Source organism: Pseudorca crassidens, chromosome 4 (assembly GCF_039906515.1).
Source record: "Pseudorca crassidens isolate mPseCra1 chromosome 4, mPseCra1.hap1, whole genome shotgun sequence".
Taxonomy (NCBI): domain Eukaryota; kingdom Metazoa; phylum Chordata; class Mammalia; order Artiodactyla; family Delphinidae; genus Pseudorca; species Pseudorca crassidens.
The window spans coordinates 2,229,641-2,245,798 of NC_090299.1; the positions used below are offsets into that span (position 1 = coordinate 2,229,641).

General features: G+C 57.0%; 1 protein-coding gene across 7 annotated transcripts in view; it reads left to right on the plus strand.

The window, feature by feature from the left end:
- The window catches only part of HTT (huntingtin), a 137,014-nt gene that overhangs the window by 116,213 nt on the left and 4,643 nt on the right, over window positions 1-16,158 (plus strand). For 5 of the 7 annotated variants that reach the window (XM_067734946.1, XM_067734942.1, XM_067734944.1 and 2 more), the window contains 13 exons: window positions 91-236; window positions 1,616-1,793; window positions 2,770-2,865; window positions 5,198-5,385; window positions 7,018-7,144; window positions 8,584-8,684; window positions 9,646-9,800; window positions 10,161-10,300; window positions 10,697-10,779; window positions 11,257-11,375; window positions 11,487-11,616; window positions 13,484-13,639; window positions 15,897-16,087. In XM_067734946.1, the coding sequence (XP_067591047.1) occupies window positions 91-236; window positions 1,616-1,793; window positions 2,770-2,865; window positions 5,198-5,385; window positions 7,018-7,144; window positions 8,584-8,684; window positions 9,646-9,800; window positions 10,161-10,300; window positions 10,697-10,779; window positions 11,257-11,375; window positions 11,487-11,616; window positions 13,484-13,639; window positions 15,897-16,087 (1,810 nt within the window). Of the gene's footprint in view, window positions 1-90; window positions 237-1,615; window positions 1,794-2,769; window positions 2,866-5,197; window positions 5,386-7,017; window positions 7,145-8,583; window positions 8,685-9,645; window positions 9,801-10,160; window positions 10,301-10,696; window positions 10,780-11,256; window positions 11,376-11,486; window positions 11,617-13,483; window positions 13,640-15,896; window positions 16,088-16,158 lie in introns of those variants that run through there. The other 2 variants (XM_067734943.1, XR_010942814.1) reach the window with 2 other exon arrangements.

The following is a 16,158-nucleotide window of genomic DNA, read 5'->3' on the forward strand; positions in this document are numbered from 1 at the left end:
GATTCTCGGGGCCGGGGGGCGACTGCCTGTCTTTCAGAGGTCAGAGCCTCTGCTGAAGGCTCTTGCCCCCATGGAGGCCTTCTGTTTCAGGGGATGCCGTGCTGTATCGGACCCTGACCACTCTGGCCCGGGCCCTGGCCCAGTACCTGCTGGTGTTCTCCAGACTGCCCGGCCACTTGCACCTTCCTCCTGAGAAGGAGAGGGACACCGTGAAGTTTGTGGTCATGACCCTCGAGGTAAGAGGCAGCTTGGGAACCTGGCGCTCAGTGCAGAGGGAAGAAGCTCCTCCATCTGAAAATGCAGAGCTGTGTGCAGCCAGGCGCCTGCGGCCTGTCCTTCCAGCAGTGACCGCTGTCACATGTCACATCCGTCCCCTGCTTTGCCGAGGTCCGTCACGCCCCTTATTGCTCCATTCCCCACGGTTGCCTTGTGAGGTTGACAACACAGCCCTTCTTGTCTCTGCCTCAGGGCAGGGGAGCGGGGGCACTCTGAAGAGTCAGGTGTGGGACCTGGGCTCCCGCCCAGGGTCTCCTGAGCATAGCATGGGGAGTCGTCAGGCACTTACATGTGAATCTTGTTTCCTTGATGCTAAGATACTTTTTTGATTTAGTACAAACCATCCATTTAAAAATTTTTTCCAGGGAAAAAGAAGCCGTGCAAATGTAGTGTGTATCCTAATTTTAGATACTTAGTAAATAATAATCTGAGAAATTTGTTATATTTTAATTTGAGCAATAAACCTGATATTTCAGCTGTGGGGAATTGAACACTGTGTTAATACTTATAAACACCCCCAAAACGTGTACATACGTGTGTGCATTGCCTTTTTCTACGACTTCTGGAGAAGAGAGTTTGGCCTGCACCCTTGGAGGCAGAGGACACGGCTGACCCAGTGCTGACACCCCCTGCCGCCTCCCAGCAGGGAGGGGGAGTGTCCAGAGGGCATTCGCCCAGCTGTTCAGAAGGCGACAAACAAGCGCCTCCTTGAGCCAGGCCGAGCCAGATAGCTGTGACCCCTGCCCTTCAGGCTTCAGCGTAGTCGGAAGGCTGGCAAACAAGCGTACGGTTACAGTACAGTGTGGCCCCTGCCAGCCATCACGTGCCCATACGCCCTGCATCACCTCATTCAGGTCTCACTGCAACCCTGGGAGGTGGGCTGTTATTCCCGTTTTACAGGTGAGAGAAGCAGGGCTTAAGAGGCTCAGCGCCTTCACCCGCTGGGAAGTAGCCATTCCAGCATTTGAACCCCAGCGCGGCTGTCAGGTTCAGCCTCTGTGACTGCAGCTGAGGCGAGGCCCTGGGCAGTGGGAGCCCCGAGGGAGAGCCCAGCCCGCCGGCTGTGTGGCCAGGGCAGGATGCTGGGGGCGGGCAGCCACATCAGGTTGGGCGTTCTGCGTTCCACTCCCAGAGTGGGAGTGGGAGGGGGGGTACTTCAGTGAGCAGGTGGGTCAGGATTGAACCGGAGGGAGCTGGGGATGGTGGCCCAAGAGCCATCCCTCTGCAGGAAGCTTTGGACAGTTCCTTGACGGCCGGGGGTTCTCAGCTTCCCTGCCAGCCCCTGCGGCAGGAAGGAGGTGTGGGTCCAACCTGCATTAACACGCACCTGCCCCTCCAGGCCCTGTCGTGGCATTTGATCCACGAGCAGATCCCTCTGAGTCTGGACCTGCAGGCGGGCCTGGACTGCTGCTGCCTGGCTCTGCAGCTGCCCGGCCTCTGGAGCCTGCTCTCCTCCCCTGAGATGGTGACCCACGCCTGCTCTCTCATCCACTGTGTGCGGTTCATCCTAGAAGCCCGTGAGTCCATGGCCGTGACGGTTTCTTTCCTTTGTCACTTGAACCAGGAATCAGCTCCGCAAATGTAGTCACAGACGTTCATTTTGTGCCGCCTGTCTGCCAGGTGCTAAGTTGGGAATTGGGGGTGAAGAGGTGGATGAAGTATGGGCCTTGCCTCACTCTCCAGCATCTTGGGGTCTACCCTAGAATTTAACTTGAGTTTGCTTTTGCAGTCATTTTGTTTAGATTTTGGAATTCTAGCTTTCATTAAAAGTATTCTAATTTACGTCCCTTTGATTTCTGGTCCTAGTTGACTGTTTCATCCTTTTAGTCCTAGATGATCATAAGATTAATAAGATTGTATTCAAAAAATTACTTGTTTTCTATTATAGTTGGAATGCTTGTTTCTATACGGCATTGTAATACTAGTATATTGAAAAATAAAAGTGACTTACTCTTTTCAAGGGACAATGTCCTTAACAAGGGTCATTAGCCACAATTTTTAAAAATTGGACATTATAGTTTAACATGTTAGGGTGTCTTGAAGTTTTGTATTTTTAAATTAAGCATCATAGAGTGGTGTTTTGAAGAGTCATTGTTTAAATTGTTTTCATCTGTGCATTTGTAGTCAACTTGAAAACGAAGATCCAGGGCCTAATTTATCAAAGCCAGACTTCTTGGGGGTTGCATTGATGCTTTTAGCAGTAATGAATCACGAACCATCTGATAAAGACCTCCCAGGTTAGAGGTGGCAAACAGCAGACAGTGGGAAGGACTTGGAAGTCCGAGTGAGCGGTCCAAATCCTTGCGCACTTTGGATTAACCTAGAGATTGATGCCTGAGTCTGGTGCGTCTAAAATGGTCTAACGTTGATTCTAGGAAATCTAGACCTCATTTGACATAGTCTGTCACTTTGAAACGTTCATGAGGCTGCATGAATGTGAAAATCTGAATGAAAGGAATGGGAATTCTTCTGTTTGTTCTGTTGTGGTTTTAGTTGTGGTGCAGCCTGGGGACCAGCTTCTTAGTCCAGAAAGAAGGACGAACACCCCACAGGCCGCCAGAGAGGACGAAGTGGATGCAAACACACAGAGTACGTCTTACCTAGTGTCTTTGGGGGCTTGACATTCACTCACAGGAGAGACCTTTAAAGCGGTCAGTGTGGACGTGGGAAGCCGCCTGCCTTCACTTGGCTGCGTCCTGGCGCTCGTCCCCGAGTTCGGGGGCGATTCGAGGGGCTGCCTCGCACGTCCCGCTGGCGGGCACCCTCTGCTGTCTAGCTCCCTGTGAACCCCACACTCCGCTGGGGTGTCGTGCTCGTCGGGGAGCCTCCTGACCTCCATCCTCGCTCGCTTTCCCCCCCGCTCCCCGCCTCTGTTTTCGCCCTGCACTTGCTGCCTCTGGGTCCTTTACCTCAGACTCCGAGCTTCTTGTGGGCAGGGTGTCCGTTTTCCTCCTCTGTGTTCTCACTGCTGTAAGTGATCAACACACGTTTGTTGAGTAACGAATGAATGAATAAAAATACTAAGAAACTTAAAGTTAGTGGAAATACCATGTGAATGTTAGGTAACCTGAGTGCCTGTTTCAGCCATATATTTTGGTGGACTTTTAAATGAAAATTCCTCCTCTCCCTGCAGAAAAAGAAAGAAAAGAAAAAAAATACACATCTCATTCATTTAAACCTATTCAAAATCATTTAAACCTAGATGTAGCCACGTACCTTAGTTTTTCATGTACTTTCTCCCGATTCAGGAATTTTACTCTGAAAATGGTGGCAAGGCACGTTGTGAGGAAAGCTTCTTGTCACCAGGGGCCTCCAGGCTCTTTCCCCAGAGGGTCTGGTGGGAATGCCAGCCTGCAGCCTGTCCCACAAAGGGGGGAAGCAAATGCCCCGCCTGGCAGTTCTTGGCCGTCTTTCTTATGGAATATCGAAATCTTACCCATGCTCTGTTGGCTTAAGAAACATGCCTTTTTAGTAGCAGGTAGATAAGTGCTTTGTGTCCTTTTTTGCCAGCTCTTGCTCAACCCCAGTTAACGACAAGAGTGTTCCTGTTGGTGGTGTTAAGATAGGAATTGTTCTTCTTGTCACCCACTCAAGGTTTTACAACTGCACAGCATCTAGAAGCAGTGGTGTTTTGTTCACAGCCAAGCTCTTCCCTGAGCCTCTGTCTTAAGACTCTGGTTCTGCCATCCCCGAGTCTGTGACTTAATGATTCCTTACTGATAACTGAGGAACGTGCAAACACTCACTTCCTGCTCAGCCACCTTGTGGCTGTGTGGCCTTAGCAAGTTACTACCCTGTGCTTCTGCAGTACGGATAAGAATAGTACTCCCCTGATGGGGCTGCCGTAGGATTAAGTACATTAATCCACATAGAGAACCCATGACAAGTGCCAGGCTTGCTGTAAGTGCTCAGGGAATGTCACCGTATTTTAGTTGTAATTTGAATTTCCATTCCTCTGAAAATAGTTGCGGCTCTTCATGTGGTTGAGTCAGAGCAGGCAGGCCCACTGGCTGGAGCATGTTGAGTTTGGGTTAGTATAATTGCGCTCATTCTCCACGGCCCCATTTAGGCTGGTTAATTTCATCCTGGCCAGAGGAGGAAGCGCGCTTTCCTTATCACCTCAGTAGGATGGTACCTCTTAAAGGTGGTCCCGGAAACTGTATTAAAGTCACCCTCGTTTCCCTTAGTTCAGGGCTCGATTCCTTAAGTCCACTGGTCATTCCTTCTCTCTGTGAAGGAGTTGCCTAGACTGTTGAATCTCATGGACGGTGGATAATATCCGTCCACAACCCTAAACATTTATCAACTTGGCAAATAATGTTTTGGCACATCCTCGATGCCAGGCTCAAAGTGAGGAAGAACGTGCCCCTGCCCTCGAGGCGCAGTGGTTCTTAAGCCCTCAGGACGTGGGGTTTTCCTCAGCATTCTGTCTCGGGGCTTCCGGGTAGGACTCGGCAGCCCATCAGAACCCCGCCACCAGCCACCAGAACCCCTGATCTTGGGGAAACGGTGAACCGAGGAATACGGCGTGGATCTCTCCACACCAGCCTAGGGGCGAGCGAGCACAGGGTCCTGGGAGAGCCAGAGAAAGCCAAAGCCCTGGGGACGGGCTGCAGCCTCCTCCTGGGCGTCAGCTGGCTGCACACACAGGGTGGCTGGGAGGCTGGGACCAGGTTCCAGGTGTTTGTGCCAGTCTTGGCAGATGTGAGAGGACTACTTGTTTAGGTGGATGTGGAGGAGGTGAGATCTGTAGGCCTTCAGCGACCACCTAGAGTCCCATGGGCTCCACGTTCCTGGCGGGCGTGGCCGGCGGTGGGGCTGTGCCTACTATCTGCGAGGGTGGGAAGGTCAGGGGGAGGGATGGTGGGTTTGGGGTGTGTTTTGACAGAATGGTCCTCTGTCACCCACGGTGCCTGTTTAGACCCTCAGTATGTCACTGCAGCCTGTGGGATGGTGGCCGAGATGGTGGAGGCACTGCCGTTGGTGCTGGCCTTGGGTCATAAAAGGAACAGCAGCGCCCCGGCGTTCCTCACGCCGGTGCTCAAGAACATCGTCATCAGCCTGGCCCGCTTGCCCCTCGTCAACAGCTACACGCGCGTCCCGCCCCTGGTGAGTCTGTCCCTCCCTTTGCACAAGACCCAAGTGATGGGGACACGCAGGCAGGCCCCAGCTCGGGACTCTGAGAGTGCAAAGCCGCTCAGATGCCCACTTGCGGTGGCCAGGGCGTTCCTTGGTTGCATTCGTGACACCGGGCTGGTTTCCTCGGGCGTGATGTGGCTCAGTCGTGAGTAGAAATGCTCCGAAATGGGGTGGGGCATCATCACATGACGAAATGAGATTTTTTTTCTCCCACGATGCTGGATGTGATTCCGAGGTCCTCAGGCTCCTCTGTTGAACGGGAGAGCAGAAATGATACCTCCTGGAGTGAGCGTTTCCCTTTAGGTAGTCACCCTCGGGGGAAGCTCGGGGGGTGTGGCACAGCTGCAGCTCCTCTGCTCTTTTAAAGCTGGCTTTGGAACCAGGGTCAGGTGGGCGTCGTCAGTGGGACCCGGCTCCACGTCACAGAGGGGCCTGGGCAGGCGGGCCGCGGGCTGCAGGAGGCTGCACTGCTGCCCTCACACCTGCTGGAGGGAGAGATAGGGCGATGGGCTGGCACCCGCGGGCTGGAGCCGGCAGGGGGGGGTGGGCCGGGACCGAGAGGCAAGTGCTTGTTGCCGCCTGGAAGGGTGCGTGCCCGCCGGCGGGGCTCAGCCTCTGTGCGTGTGAGGTTCTGCAGCGGCTGCACCGAGGCCGTGGTGCGCCCCGACCCCGAGGGTGAAGAGGGTTTCGCTGTGGGAGCTCTTTCTGGGGAAAAACCCAGTGACGTGCTGTCCTGGGGTCGCCGTGGAAACTGGGAGTTGTGGGCGTTGGCGAAACCCGGCACCCCGGGCTGGGGAGAGCTGGGGAAGTCAGGTGTGGGTCTCAGCCCGGGAGCCGCGCTTGCGCCGTCGCTGCAGTTGTCGAGAAGGCTCACCTTTGGGTGGGAGCGGGGAGCCGGTGCAGGCGGGCACAGTCCAGAGGCTTCGATGGCTGGCCCGGACGTGGGAAGAGCCGCCCAGACCACGCACGCCGTAGATGAAACTCTGCGAGCGTGGGCTTGAACCCACACGGCTCCACGACCCTGCCACGGGACGTTCAGGAGGGTTCAGGGAGCAGGTGAGAGGCTGAGAGGGCGTCTTCCAGAGGCCAGTGGGCGCTGGGGCTGCGGGGGCCAGCCGGCCACCTCCTCGAGGCCCACGTGGCCAGCTTCGGGGATGCAGAGTGCGAGCTCTGGCCGGCTGCGGCCTGTGTCCTCCGAGGGGGTCGGCTCGGCCGTTTGGGAGCTGGGCTCCTGCTGCCGGGGCAGCCTCGGCCCCTCCGGTGTGCGTGGCAGCACCAGACGACAGAGCTGGACTTGACGGAGTTTACAAACGGCTGGCGTGGCTCTTGTCATGCCTGCTCGCGGTAAATATTTGCTGTGTGTGGCCGAACCTCACGTGCTCCTGCCAGCCTCTAAGGGTTGGGGGCACCTGCGCGGCGGCCCTGGGCAGGTCTGGGAGCCCCCGCGGCACCAGCGCCCAGGGCCCTCCCTCCGCCGTGTCTGCGCTCAGGAAGAGGTGGCCCGCCAGGGAGCTGCGCCTAGAGGAAGCGTGTTTCCTGGCTCCCTCGCGGTTCGGCCATCCTGACTTGACTCGGGAGACTGTGTCTCTTTCATCCTCTCAGGTGTGGAAGCTCGGATGGTCACCCAAACCAGGAGGGGATTTTGGCACCGTGTTCCCCGAGATCCCCGTGGAGTTCCTCCAGGAAAAGGAAGTCTTCAAAGAGTTCATCTACCGCATCAATACGCTAGGTAGTCCGGGCCTCCCCTCCGATGTGGTTACACGTCATCACGTGCCTGCCCTGGGGGAGCCAGGGCTGCAGTAGTGGGACCCGTCTTCTCCTTTTATTCCACAAAAGAGTTAAGGCATAACATAATCGTGAATACGTTCTGTAATGTACACAAAGCTGTCACGGTGAGAAGTTTGATCCAAGTGTGTGTGTGTGTGAGTTTAATGCCAGATTTTCCTGCGTCAGGCTTGTTTTAGGTCAGGAAGGGTACCCTAGTAATTGGCAATGCTAAGGCACATTCAGCCTTTGTGTAGCACCTAAGCTAAAGGGCAGCAGTGATTCCCTCTGAGTGCTTTCTATGTGGTCACTGATGCCCCTTTCTCGGATGCAGAACCAGGAGCCTGGGCGGGATGGAGCCAGAGGTGGCGGGGGGAAAGTAGGCTTTAGGTGGGCAACACTGGGCTTTGTGTAGTGTGGGGCAGGTCATTTTAACCTCTGGCCTCAACACCCACATTCTTGTCACTTGTAGCCCTAATACAAGCGACATGGCCACCTCCACCTCCAAGGTCACGGGTGGGGACGTTAGCGCAGCCCTTGAAACAATCGTTCATCAAACAGCACCTTGAGTGCAGCTTGTGACGATGGTGCTTGAGGGTGGCCCCTCGGAGATGCCTTCCCCGAGCGCTTGAGCACACACACCCCCGCTAGATTACATTCTTTTTTTGTTTTTTGTGGTACGCGGGCCTCTCAGTGTTGTGGCCTCTCCCGTTGCGGAGCACAGGCTCCAGACATGCAGGCTCAGCGGTCATGGCTCAGGGGCCCAGCCGCTCCACGGCATGTGGGATATTCCCAGACTGGGGCACGAACCTGTGTCCCCTGCATCGGCAGGCGGACTCTCAACCACTGCGCCACCAGGGAAGCCCCTAGATTACATTCTTTTTTGATCTACTGTTCTTCTTGGTGGGGTCAGAGGGACCAGCGCTTTGACTTTTCTAACAGCTGTACTGAGGTGGAATTCACACAGCACACCCTTCACCCACTCAGAAGTGCAGTTCTGTGGTCTGGGGTGTACACTCAGTCTGGGGATGTGATTTCTGGAGGACTGTCCAACTCTGGTGAGCAGGGTAGAAACGGCTCAGACCCCGTTTGAGTGTAGCCTGCTCAGATGTCCCTTTACTTCATTGCGTCTACACAGCAGGGCTCCAGAGGGTGCCTCTCGCCGGGCTACCTGGGCTGAACTCAGCCTGGCCTCCTGTGTGCCTTCGGACCTGTGTGCTTCAGTCTCGTCACCACTGGGCTCGGCCGGCAGTGTTGCCGCGTCGCAGCGCTGCCGTGAGGGTCCAGGGAGCGGCTGTATGTGGCGCCTGGGCCAGTGAGAGCCGGAGGGCCCAGCTGCCACATGGCATCGAAAAGTCTGAGCAGCAGGGGACCCTCTGTCTAAAGTGACATTTGCATTTCTAGGGTGGACCAGCCGTACCCAGTTTGAGGAAACGTGGGCCACCCTCCTCGGTGTCCTGGTGACTCAGCCGCTCGTGATGGAGCAAGAGGAGAGCCCCCCCGAAGTAAGGCCGTGGGCGGGCGCCGGTGTCTGCTGGCCGGCGCACGGGCACTTACAGCAGCTCGCGAGCCGTGCGTGCTGGGAGAGGCAGGGCAGCAAGCTCTTACTTTTCTGTCTCACCGTGTTTTTAAAAGGTAGCCAGATCATGTCATGACTGGTGTTCCAGAGCAGGAATGAGCCTCCCCAAGGTCTGGGTACCCTAGAATCGCGGCCGGAGTGCCTTTACCACAGTGCACTGCCCTTTCAGGGTCAGTAGCATTATGTCCTTTCTTGAAAATATTTTTCAGTTTTGTTTCTCAGTATTCAGGGTACAGTGGGTAGCAACATTTCATCAAAATGAAAAGGCACGTCATAAAGGCCACACATACGTACCTGTGTTCATTTCTCTTGACTGTTTTGCGAAAATTTTATCAGGCTTCTTGGGGTATTAATGCATATTATGTTACTTTAATATTAATAAAAAAACATGTTCAGATAAAGCAAAGCCTGAAACATTAAGTCATGAGATACGTTTTTAATTCTGACAGAAGGTATGGTATGAACGTCCAGAAATGGCAGTTCAGAGTATGTATGTCAGGAATCATCAGGGTTGTCTTTCACAGGTGTGGAACTAACAGGGTGTCATATGCAGAGTCCCTAAAATCAGTGAGGAAATTTAAGGACAGTTTCTTAAAAGTAATTCCTGTTTGGAGGTTTGTGCCTGTAGGAGACCTTGCTTTCAGAAGCAGCCATTTGCCCATCAGATTCATCTCAAACCACAGATGTGTGTGGGTTCTGGTGAACTGACGCAGACACAACAGGACCCTGGCTGGGAAGGCACATCCCTCTGTCGCACTCGGGGCGGGGGGGCGGGGGGCGCCCTCAAGTCCACGTGGCTGGACAGCCACGGCCCGCAGCTTCTGCCCACAGGTGGGGCAGCGGTGGTTGCCTGTGTTGTGACTTGGTGACGTGGGCTCCCCTTGCAGGAAGACACGGAGAGGACCCAGATCCACGTCCTGGCCGTGCAGGCCATCACCTCCCTGGTGCTGAGCGCCATGACTGTGCCTGTTGCCGGCAACCCAGCCGTGAGCTGCCTGGAGCAGCAGCCCCGGAACAAGCCCCTGAAAGCTCTCGGCACCAGGTTTGCCCGAGAAGCCGCGTGTCTCCAGGGGCAGCCTCGGTGGGAGCAGGGAGGCACCAGGGTGCCCTTGCCTTTGCTGCCGGAATTAAAGACAGAAACCCCGTGCGGGGGGTGCAGACCCAAAGTGGCTTGCTGACTGAGGCCTGATGACTCGGGCATCCGGTGTGGAGGGCAGATTCCGAAGGAGCTGACAGAGCACCTGTGCAGGGCCTGCGGACGGGAACCGCCCACAGAGGGGGTGGGCCCAGGGCTTGGAGGTGTCTGTGTTTCCTTGAGGCAAAGCTGGGGGAAGCCTGGCGGTTTCCACTTGTAAGATTCGGAGGAACCAGATGTTCTGTAACCTTTGTTCTGAAACCTTAGGTTTGGGAGGAAGTTGAGCATCATCAGAGGAATCGTAGAGCAGGAAATTCAAGCGATGGTTTCAAAGAGGGAGAATATCGCCACCCATCATCTGTACCAGGCGTGGGACCCCATCCCTTCTCTGTCTCCAGCTACTACAGGTACCTGTGGGGAGAGGGCCGGGTGTCCCTGGGGCTTGCGGGGAGGACGGGTTGAGCGTGGGTGTCAGCTTATGCCCTGGGCCGGTGGGCACAGCTGGACAGTCCTGGCGCCGAGGCGGGATCCCAGGAGGGCCCGTCCACCAAAGCTGTCGTCTGGGCTCCCAGAGGGCCGCCGGCTGGGTAGTCGCCTCGTTCGCGGCTACTGACTCTTAGCTTTTACACCTCAGCCCACAACCGGTTCCTGTTCAGAGTCTGAAGCTGGTCTGTTACAGAGAAAAAGTGATAATTCAGCATCGCCCCGCTGGCCCTGCCGGCTTAACGGGTTGTGAAGGGATAGAGCACCCCTGAGCCCCTCGTGGCCGTGCGGGCGGCACTCACGCGCCCTTGCTCCCGCAGGTGCCCTCACCAGCCACGACAAGGTCCTGCTGCAGGTCAACCCCGAGCGGGAGCTGGGGAACACGAGCTACAACCTCGGCCAGGTCAGTCCCCCAGCCTCCGTCCAGCGCGAGGCCCCATGGGGCGCGTGGGGACCGGGGGGCCTGTCGGGGTTCTCAAGCTCCTCCCCACCGCGCCCTCTGCAGAGTAAGCATGGCATTCTGTTGCATTTGTGGGGGGCTTTGTTAAGCAAGTAATTCAGAGAAACGGGGTCCTCAAGTGACTGCCAGTGAGGACAAGTTTTGAAAAGAGGTCTCACGTTCTGGTTCAGTTTTGTGCCGAGACCTCACGCAGATGTCCCTTAGGAGTGAAAGTGTCCTTCCCTAGAGGCTCTTTCCTTCCCTCTCCTCGGCCGCTGCCGCCCGGCGCTTCATCAGGCCCTGAGTCCTGAAGGCAGAGCGCCCGGCAGCCCTGCTGAGTGCCAGGGGCTGCTCGCCTCGGGGGCCCTGGGCCGCACTTGCGGCTCCGCGCCCCTTGCCTCCGGCCCTGAGCGTCAGCTCCCTGTCCTGTGCCCCTTGAAGGTGTCCATCCGCTCCGTGTGGCTGGGGAGCAGCGTCACGCCCCTGAGAGAGGAGGAGTGGGCCGAGGAGGAGGAGGCCCCCGCGCCGTCGTCCCCGCCCACGTCTCCAGTCAGCGCCAGGTTCCCGTCTGCCTTCTGTGTTCAAGCGCTCGGAGAGCTCTGATTAGTCACTTGACTTTCTGGGCTGTTTCTGGAAATGAACCTCTCATCTCTGTTGGGGGGACATTGCAGGAAACACCGGGCTGGAGTCGACATCCATTCCTGTTCGCAGTTTTTGCTCGAGTTGTACAGTCGCTGGATCCTGCCGTCAAGTTCGGCCAGGAGGACCCCCGTCATCCTGATCAGCGAGGTGGTGCGGTCGGTGCGTTTGCCCGCCCCCCTGCCCCCCGCCCCCCACCCGGGGTTCCCGGCCTCTGGGCGCCCGTGCGGGGACGCGTAGACACAGGTGGAGGATGTAGTACTTCTGGAGCCAGTGAAGGAGCGGTTTCCGCTGGTCCAGTCCCTGGCAGTGACACCCGTCAGTCCAGCGGGGGTGTCGTGGGGACGGCACGTTAACTGTAAGGTCTGAAGGGTCACCGTCCTTGTCTACGTTGTCTCCTCGGGGGCTTGTGATAGACGGTCCCCTGACCACCAACCCACCGACCACCCAACCACCAAATTGGTGCTTGAGAAGCACCAATTTAGAGCAGTTGTTCTCCAGCTGTCGGCCAGGGAATTTCTCTGCATCCTTGAGATTGGTGGGGACCCCAAGGAGCGTTGGTGTGTGTCGGTGACATCCATCCGTGCTTGCAGTATTGGAAGTCACATCTGAGAAGGTTTAAAAGTTACTTATTCAGTGCTGCCTTCTCTACGTCACCCAGGTTAGCCATCCAGCAAGGAGAGATGCCCAGTTACTGGAACCGTCTTGTTACCTGTGCAGCACAGAGTTTTTGTTATTTTTACCGAAAGATGTCTCTTTTAGGTAAAGACAGACTTTTTTTTTTCCAAGTCTGTTTTTCTCAATACTCCTTTAAAGTTTTCTAAATTGTTTCATATCTGGTCAAGTTGAGTTTTTTTTTGTTTTTTTTTTTTTTTTTTTGCGTTATGTGGGCCTCTCACTGTCGTGGCCTCTCTCGTTGCGGAGCACAGGCTCCGGACATGCTGGCTCAGCGGCCATGGCTTCTGGGCCTAGCCGCTCTGCGGCATGTGGGATCTTCCTGGACCAGGGCACGAACCCGTGTCCCCTGCATCGGCAGGTGGACTCTCAACCACTGCGCCACCAGGGAAGCCCAAGTTGAGATTTTTAAGAACCTCATTTTTAGTTTGTAATGTAAGTTACAAATTGATTTTTTCAAAAAAGTCAACAAGTTTAAGTACTGCTGAAGAGCTTAAATTTTTAAAAGTTATCCATTTAAAAATAATAAGGATAACAATTTCTATTTTAAAATGATCTTTTTAAATTAGTTTTTGTGCACTTTTGCAAATCTCTTTAATGTCTGGCTCATTAGAAGTCCCCTGAGGGGACTTCCCTGGTGGTCCAGTAGTTAGGACTCCACGCTTCCACTGCAGGGAACGAGGGTTCGATCCCTAGTCAGGGAAGTAAGATCCCACATGCCGCATGGCGCGGCCAAGACACTTGTATCTCCTCTGCACTCAGTCTGTTAATATTAAGTAATTTCTAGAAAATACCACTGTACAGTTGGGAGAGCACAGGAGAGAAAGGCAAGTAGGGTCTTAGCATTTTTAGGAAAATAGTTTTGACCTTGTGGCCCTGAGAGGCTCACCTAAGAAGTGCTCTTTTAGATGACTTGCTGAGTGTCCTGCTGGCTTGTTGGTTCAGCTCACCTGGGGCCTCTGAGAAAGGGCCGACCCCAGCCTTCCCTCACGCTCCTAAAGAAAAAGGGCCTTCGTGCCTAATCAAAGTTTGTTTTTAGACGTAATGTGAACACTGAACGTTTCGGGGAGACAAAAAGAATCATCGCCAAAGCATTAATTTCCGAAATGATCACCCATTTCTCCGTTCCGGGGCTTTTGGTAGCTTCGCCGGCGGTGGCCTGGGGGTGGGTTCCCACACGGCAGCAGTGTGTGCGTACAGGCACTAGGAGGACGTGCGGGTACAGGGTTACAGTGCAGTTTAGGTTTCCGGGTTTTGTTGGTTGCTTTTGCCGGCCAGGGCCCCTGTGAAGTCCCGCGTCGCGCCCTTCCCATAGCGTAACTCACCCCTTCCTGCCCGAATGTCCCGTCGCCAGCTTCTCGTGGTCTCAGACTTGTTTACGGAGCGCAGCCAGTTTGAGACGATGTACCTGACGCTGACGGAGCTGCGGAGGGCGCACCCTTCGGAAGACGAGATTCTCCAACAGTACCTGGTACCCGCCACCTGCAAGGCGGCCGCCGTCCTCGGGATGGTGAGTGGGAGGCGGCGTGGGGCCTGGGCGCGCGCGTCGCTGTGGAGTGTGCGGGGCTGGGCGAGCCTCGGCTGGGGCTCCTGTCCCCTGGTCCCTCAGGTTATCCCGGTGCCTGGCCCTGGACGGGCTCGGCTGTGCCGGAGGGGCAGCGGGGCTGGCTCCTCCTGGACGGTCGCCTGCGGCCCACAGCGCCCCACCCTCCTCCCCCGTGTGCTGCCGCCCTCCGTGCTCCCGGTCCCCAGGGCCTCCTCCCGGGGCCGTTTGTCTCTGACCCTGCGCTCCCACCCCCGGAGCTGGGTCCTGTGCTCTGTTCTGAGCCCGGGGCCCGGGCGGGCCTCCTCCTGAGCCTCGTAGCTGTGCCTCTAGCTGATCGGGACTCGCCACCTTCTGTGGCCACATCACCACGCGGTACGGACGCAGGAAGTACTGACCGCGGGCCCGGCCATTTCTTAGAGCGTGTTAAAATAGCAGCCCTGCCGTTGGAGGCAAATAGCGTGACTCCAGGCCACGTGGCATCCGCCGGTCACTGCTGTTTCTCACTCATGTCTCCTGGAATCCAGCTCTGTGCTAGAATAGAGACTCGTTCCCTGAACAAACGCAGGGGTGGCCGCCGTGAGCCAGGCACTTGGGCCCATCAGCGAGGGGCGGGGTGGCACCCAGGTGCCTCTCCCACATCCCACACCCATGCTGTCTGTCCTGACTGCGCTGCCATTTGCGGAGCTCCCCCTCGGGCCCCACACACGCTGTGTACAGGCTGGCGGAGGTGGGGCCGCCATGATCCCACCTGCTCCCGAGGAGGCCAAGGCAGGGGGCTGCTGACTTGCTCCAGGTCGCACAGGACGGGGCAGACGCGGGGTGTGAGCTGGGGTCTACGACCGGAGCCCTGACCGTCCCCTCCTTCCCGACTGTTCCCCCATTGAATTTGTCCCTCCGAGCCAAGGCCCAGAGCAGGTACCATTCATCCTGGGTGGCCTTCGGCCCTGGGGCCACCGTCCAGGGAACAGAAACAATGAGTCCCTTCCGCTGAGCAGACAGCTCTTCCAAGTGTCGGCCCTCTGGGTGTGGAGAGGGAGGTACGTGCAGCCAGGCTTGAAGGGGTCCTCTTGTCCTTGCGGGAGTTTCAAGTGCTGGGTCTGTTTTCATGGTGATTGTGTTTGTGCTCTGGCCTAGATCCCTGAGGCAAATGTTGTGTTGTCAGTAAATGGATCGAGTGATCGTGGTTTTCAAGAAGAGGCTCAGGCAGGGTGGCGCGGGACGTGGACTCCTGGCCGGTGTGAAGGGCAGCGCACTTTCCCTCAGGGCGCTCTCTCTGCACGTGGTGGCCTGTGCCGCTGCGCCCCGTGCAGCACCGGCATTCCCGTTGCCCAGTGTGGTGGTAGCGGTGCCCTGCAGCGGGTCCTGGTGGTGGTGGTGGCCCTGGGTGCGGGCAGGAGGGGTAGGAGTCTCAGCAGTGTCACGTCCTCAGGGGCCACAGGACGGTTCCAGGGGGCTGCCGGGCCGGGCAGCCTCTGTGGTTTTTGCAGAGTGAGACAAGGCCCTCGGCCAGCAGTGGCCGCCTGTGTCTGGGCAAGGTGGTCTGTGAAGAGCAGTGGTCGCCATCTCTGCCTTGTGAAGGGTCTTCTCTGATACAAAGCCGATCTGAAGTGCGGAGTGTGGTGCTGAGTGTTTAGGTCCCTACCCTCTCCATCCTGCTTAGGCTGCAGAGGGAAACTAAGACCATTTTCCTACAAGTTAGCATAGGCTACTGTGCGGGTCCCCAAGGCCACACCAGGAGGACACGCAGGACTCACGTACACTCAGGGCTCTGATCCATCGCAGCGAAGGGCTGTGAAGCAGAACCACCGAAGGGAGAGGGCCTGGGGGCGAGGTCCAGAGGAAACAGGCGCTAGCTTCCAGAACCCCGTCCCGTGGAGTCACGCGGGCTGCGTTCCACCCCCAGCGACACGCTGTCCCCAGGGAAGCTCGTCAGAGACGCAGAACCAGGGCTCTCATTGCGGGCCCGCAGGCTCCGCAGGCCCCTCTGCCGGGCACACACCGAACTCCAGCCCCGGGGAGGGGGGAAGGGTGTCAGCACAGACACAGCAGGGGAGGCCCAGGGAGCCCCCCATCCCAACACCCCAGCTCCCGGACGCCAGCCCCGCACGCAGGCCTCGCAGAGGGCTCTGTTCTGCACACCGGCCCGACCGCAGCGTGAGGCCAGCCTCTCTCGGCGCCCCACGGCACTGTGAGGCTAGCCTCCGCGTGTGCTGCGCCCTAGGACAAGGCCGTGGCAGAGCCGGTCAGCCGGCTGCTGGAGAGCACGCTCAGGAGCGGCCATCTGCCCAGCAGGATCGGAGCCCTGCATGGCGTCCTCTACGTGCTGGAGTGCGACCTCCTAGACGACACCGCAAAGCAGCTCATCCCGGTCATCAGCGACTATCTCCTCTCCAACCTCAAAGGCACAGCCCAGTGAGTGGCAGCGGCCAGGACCTCCTGCTGCTGTCTCCCTCCAGGGCTTCTGTCTGACCAGAGGTGGGGGG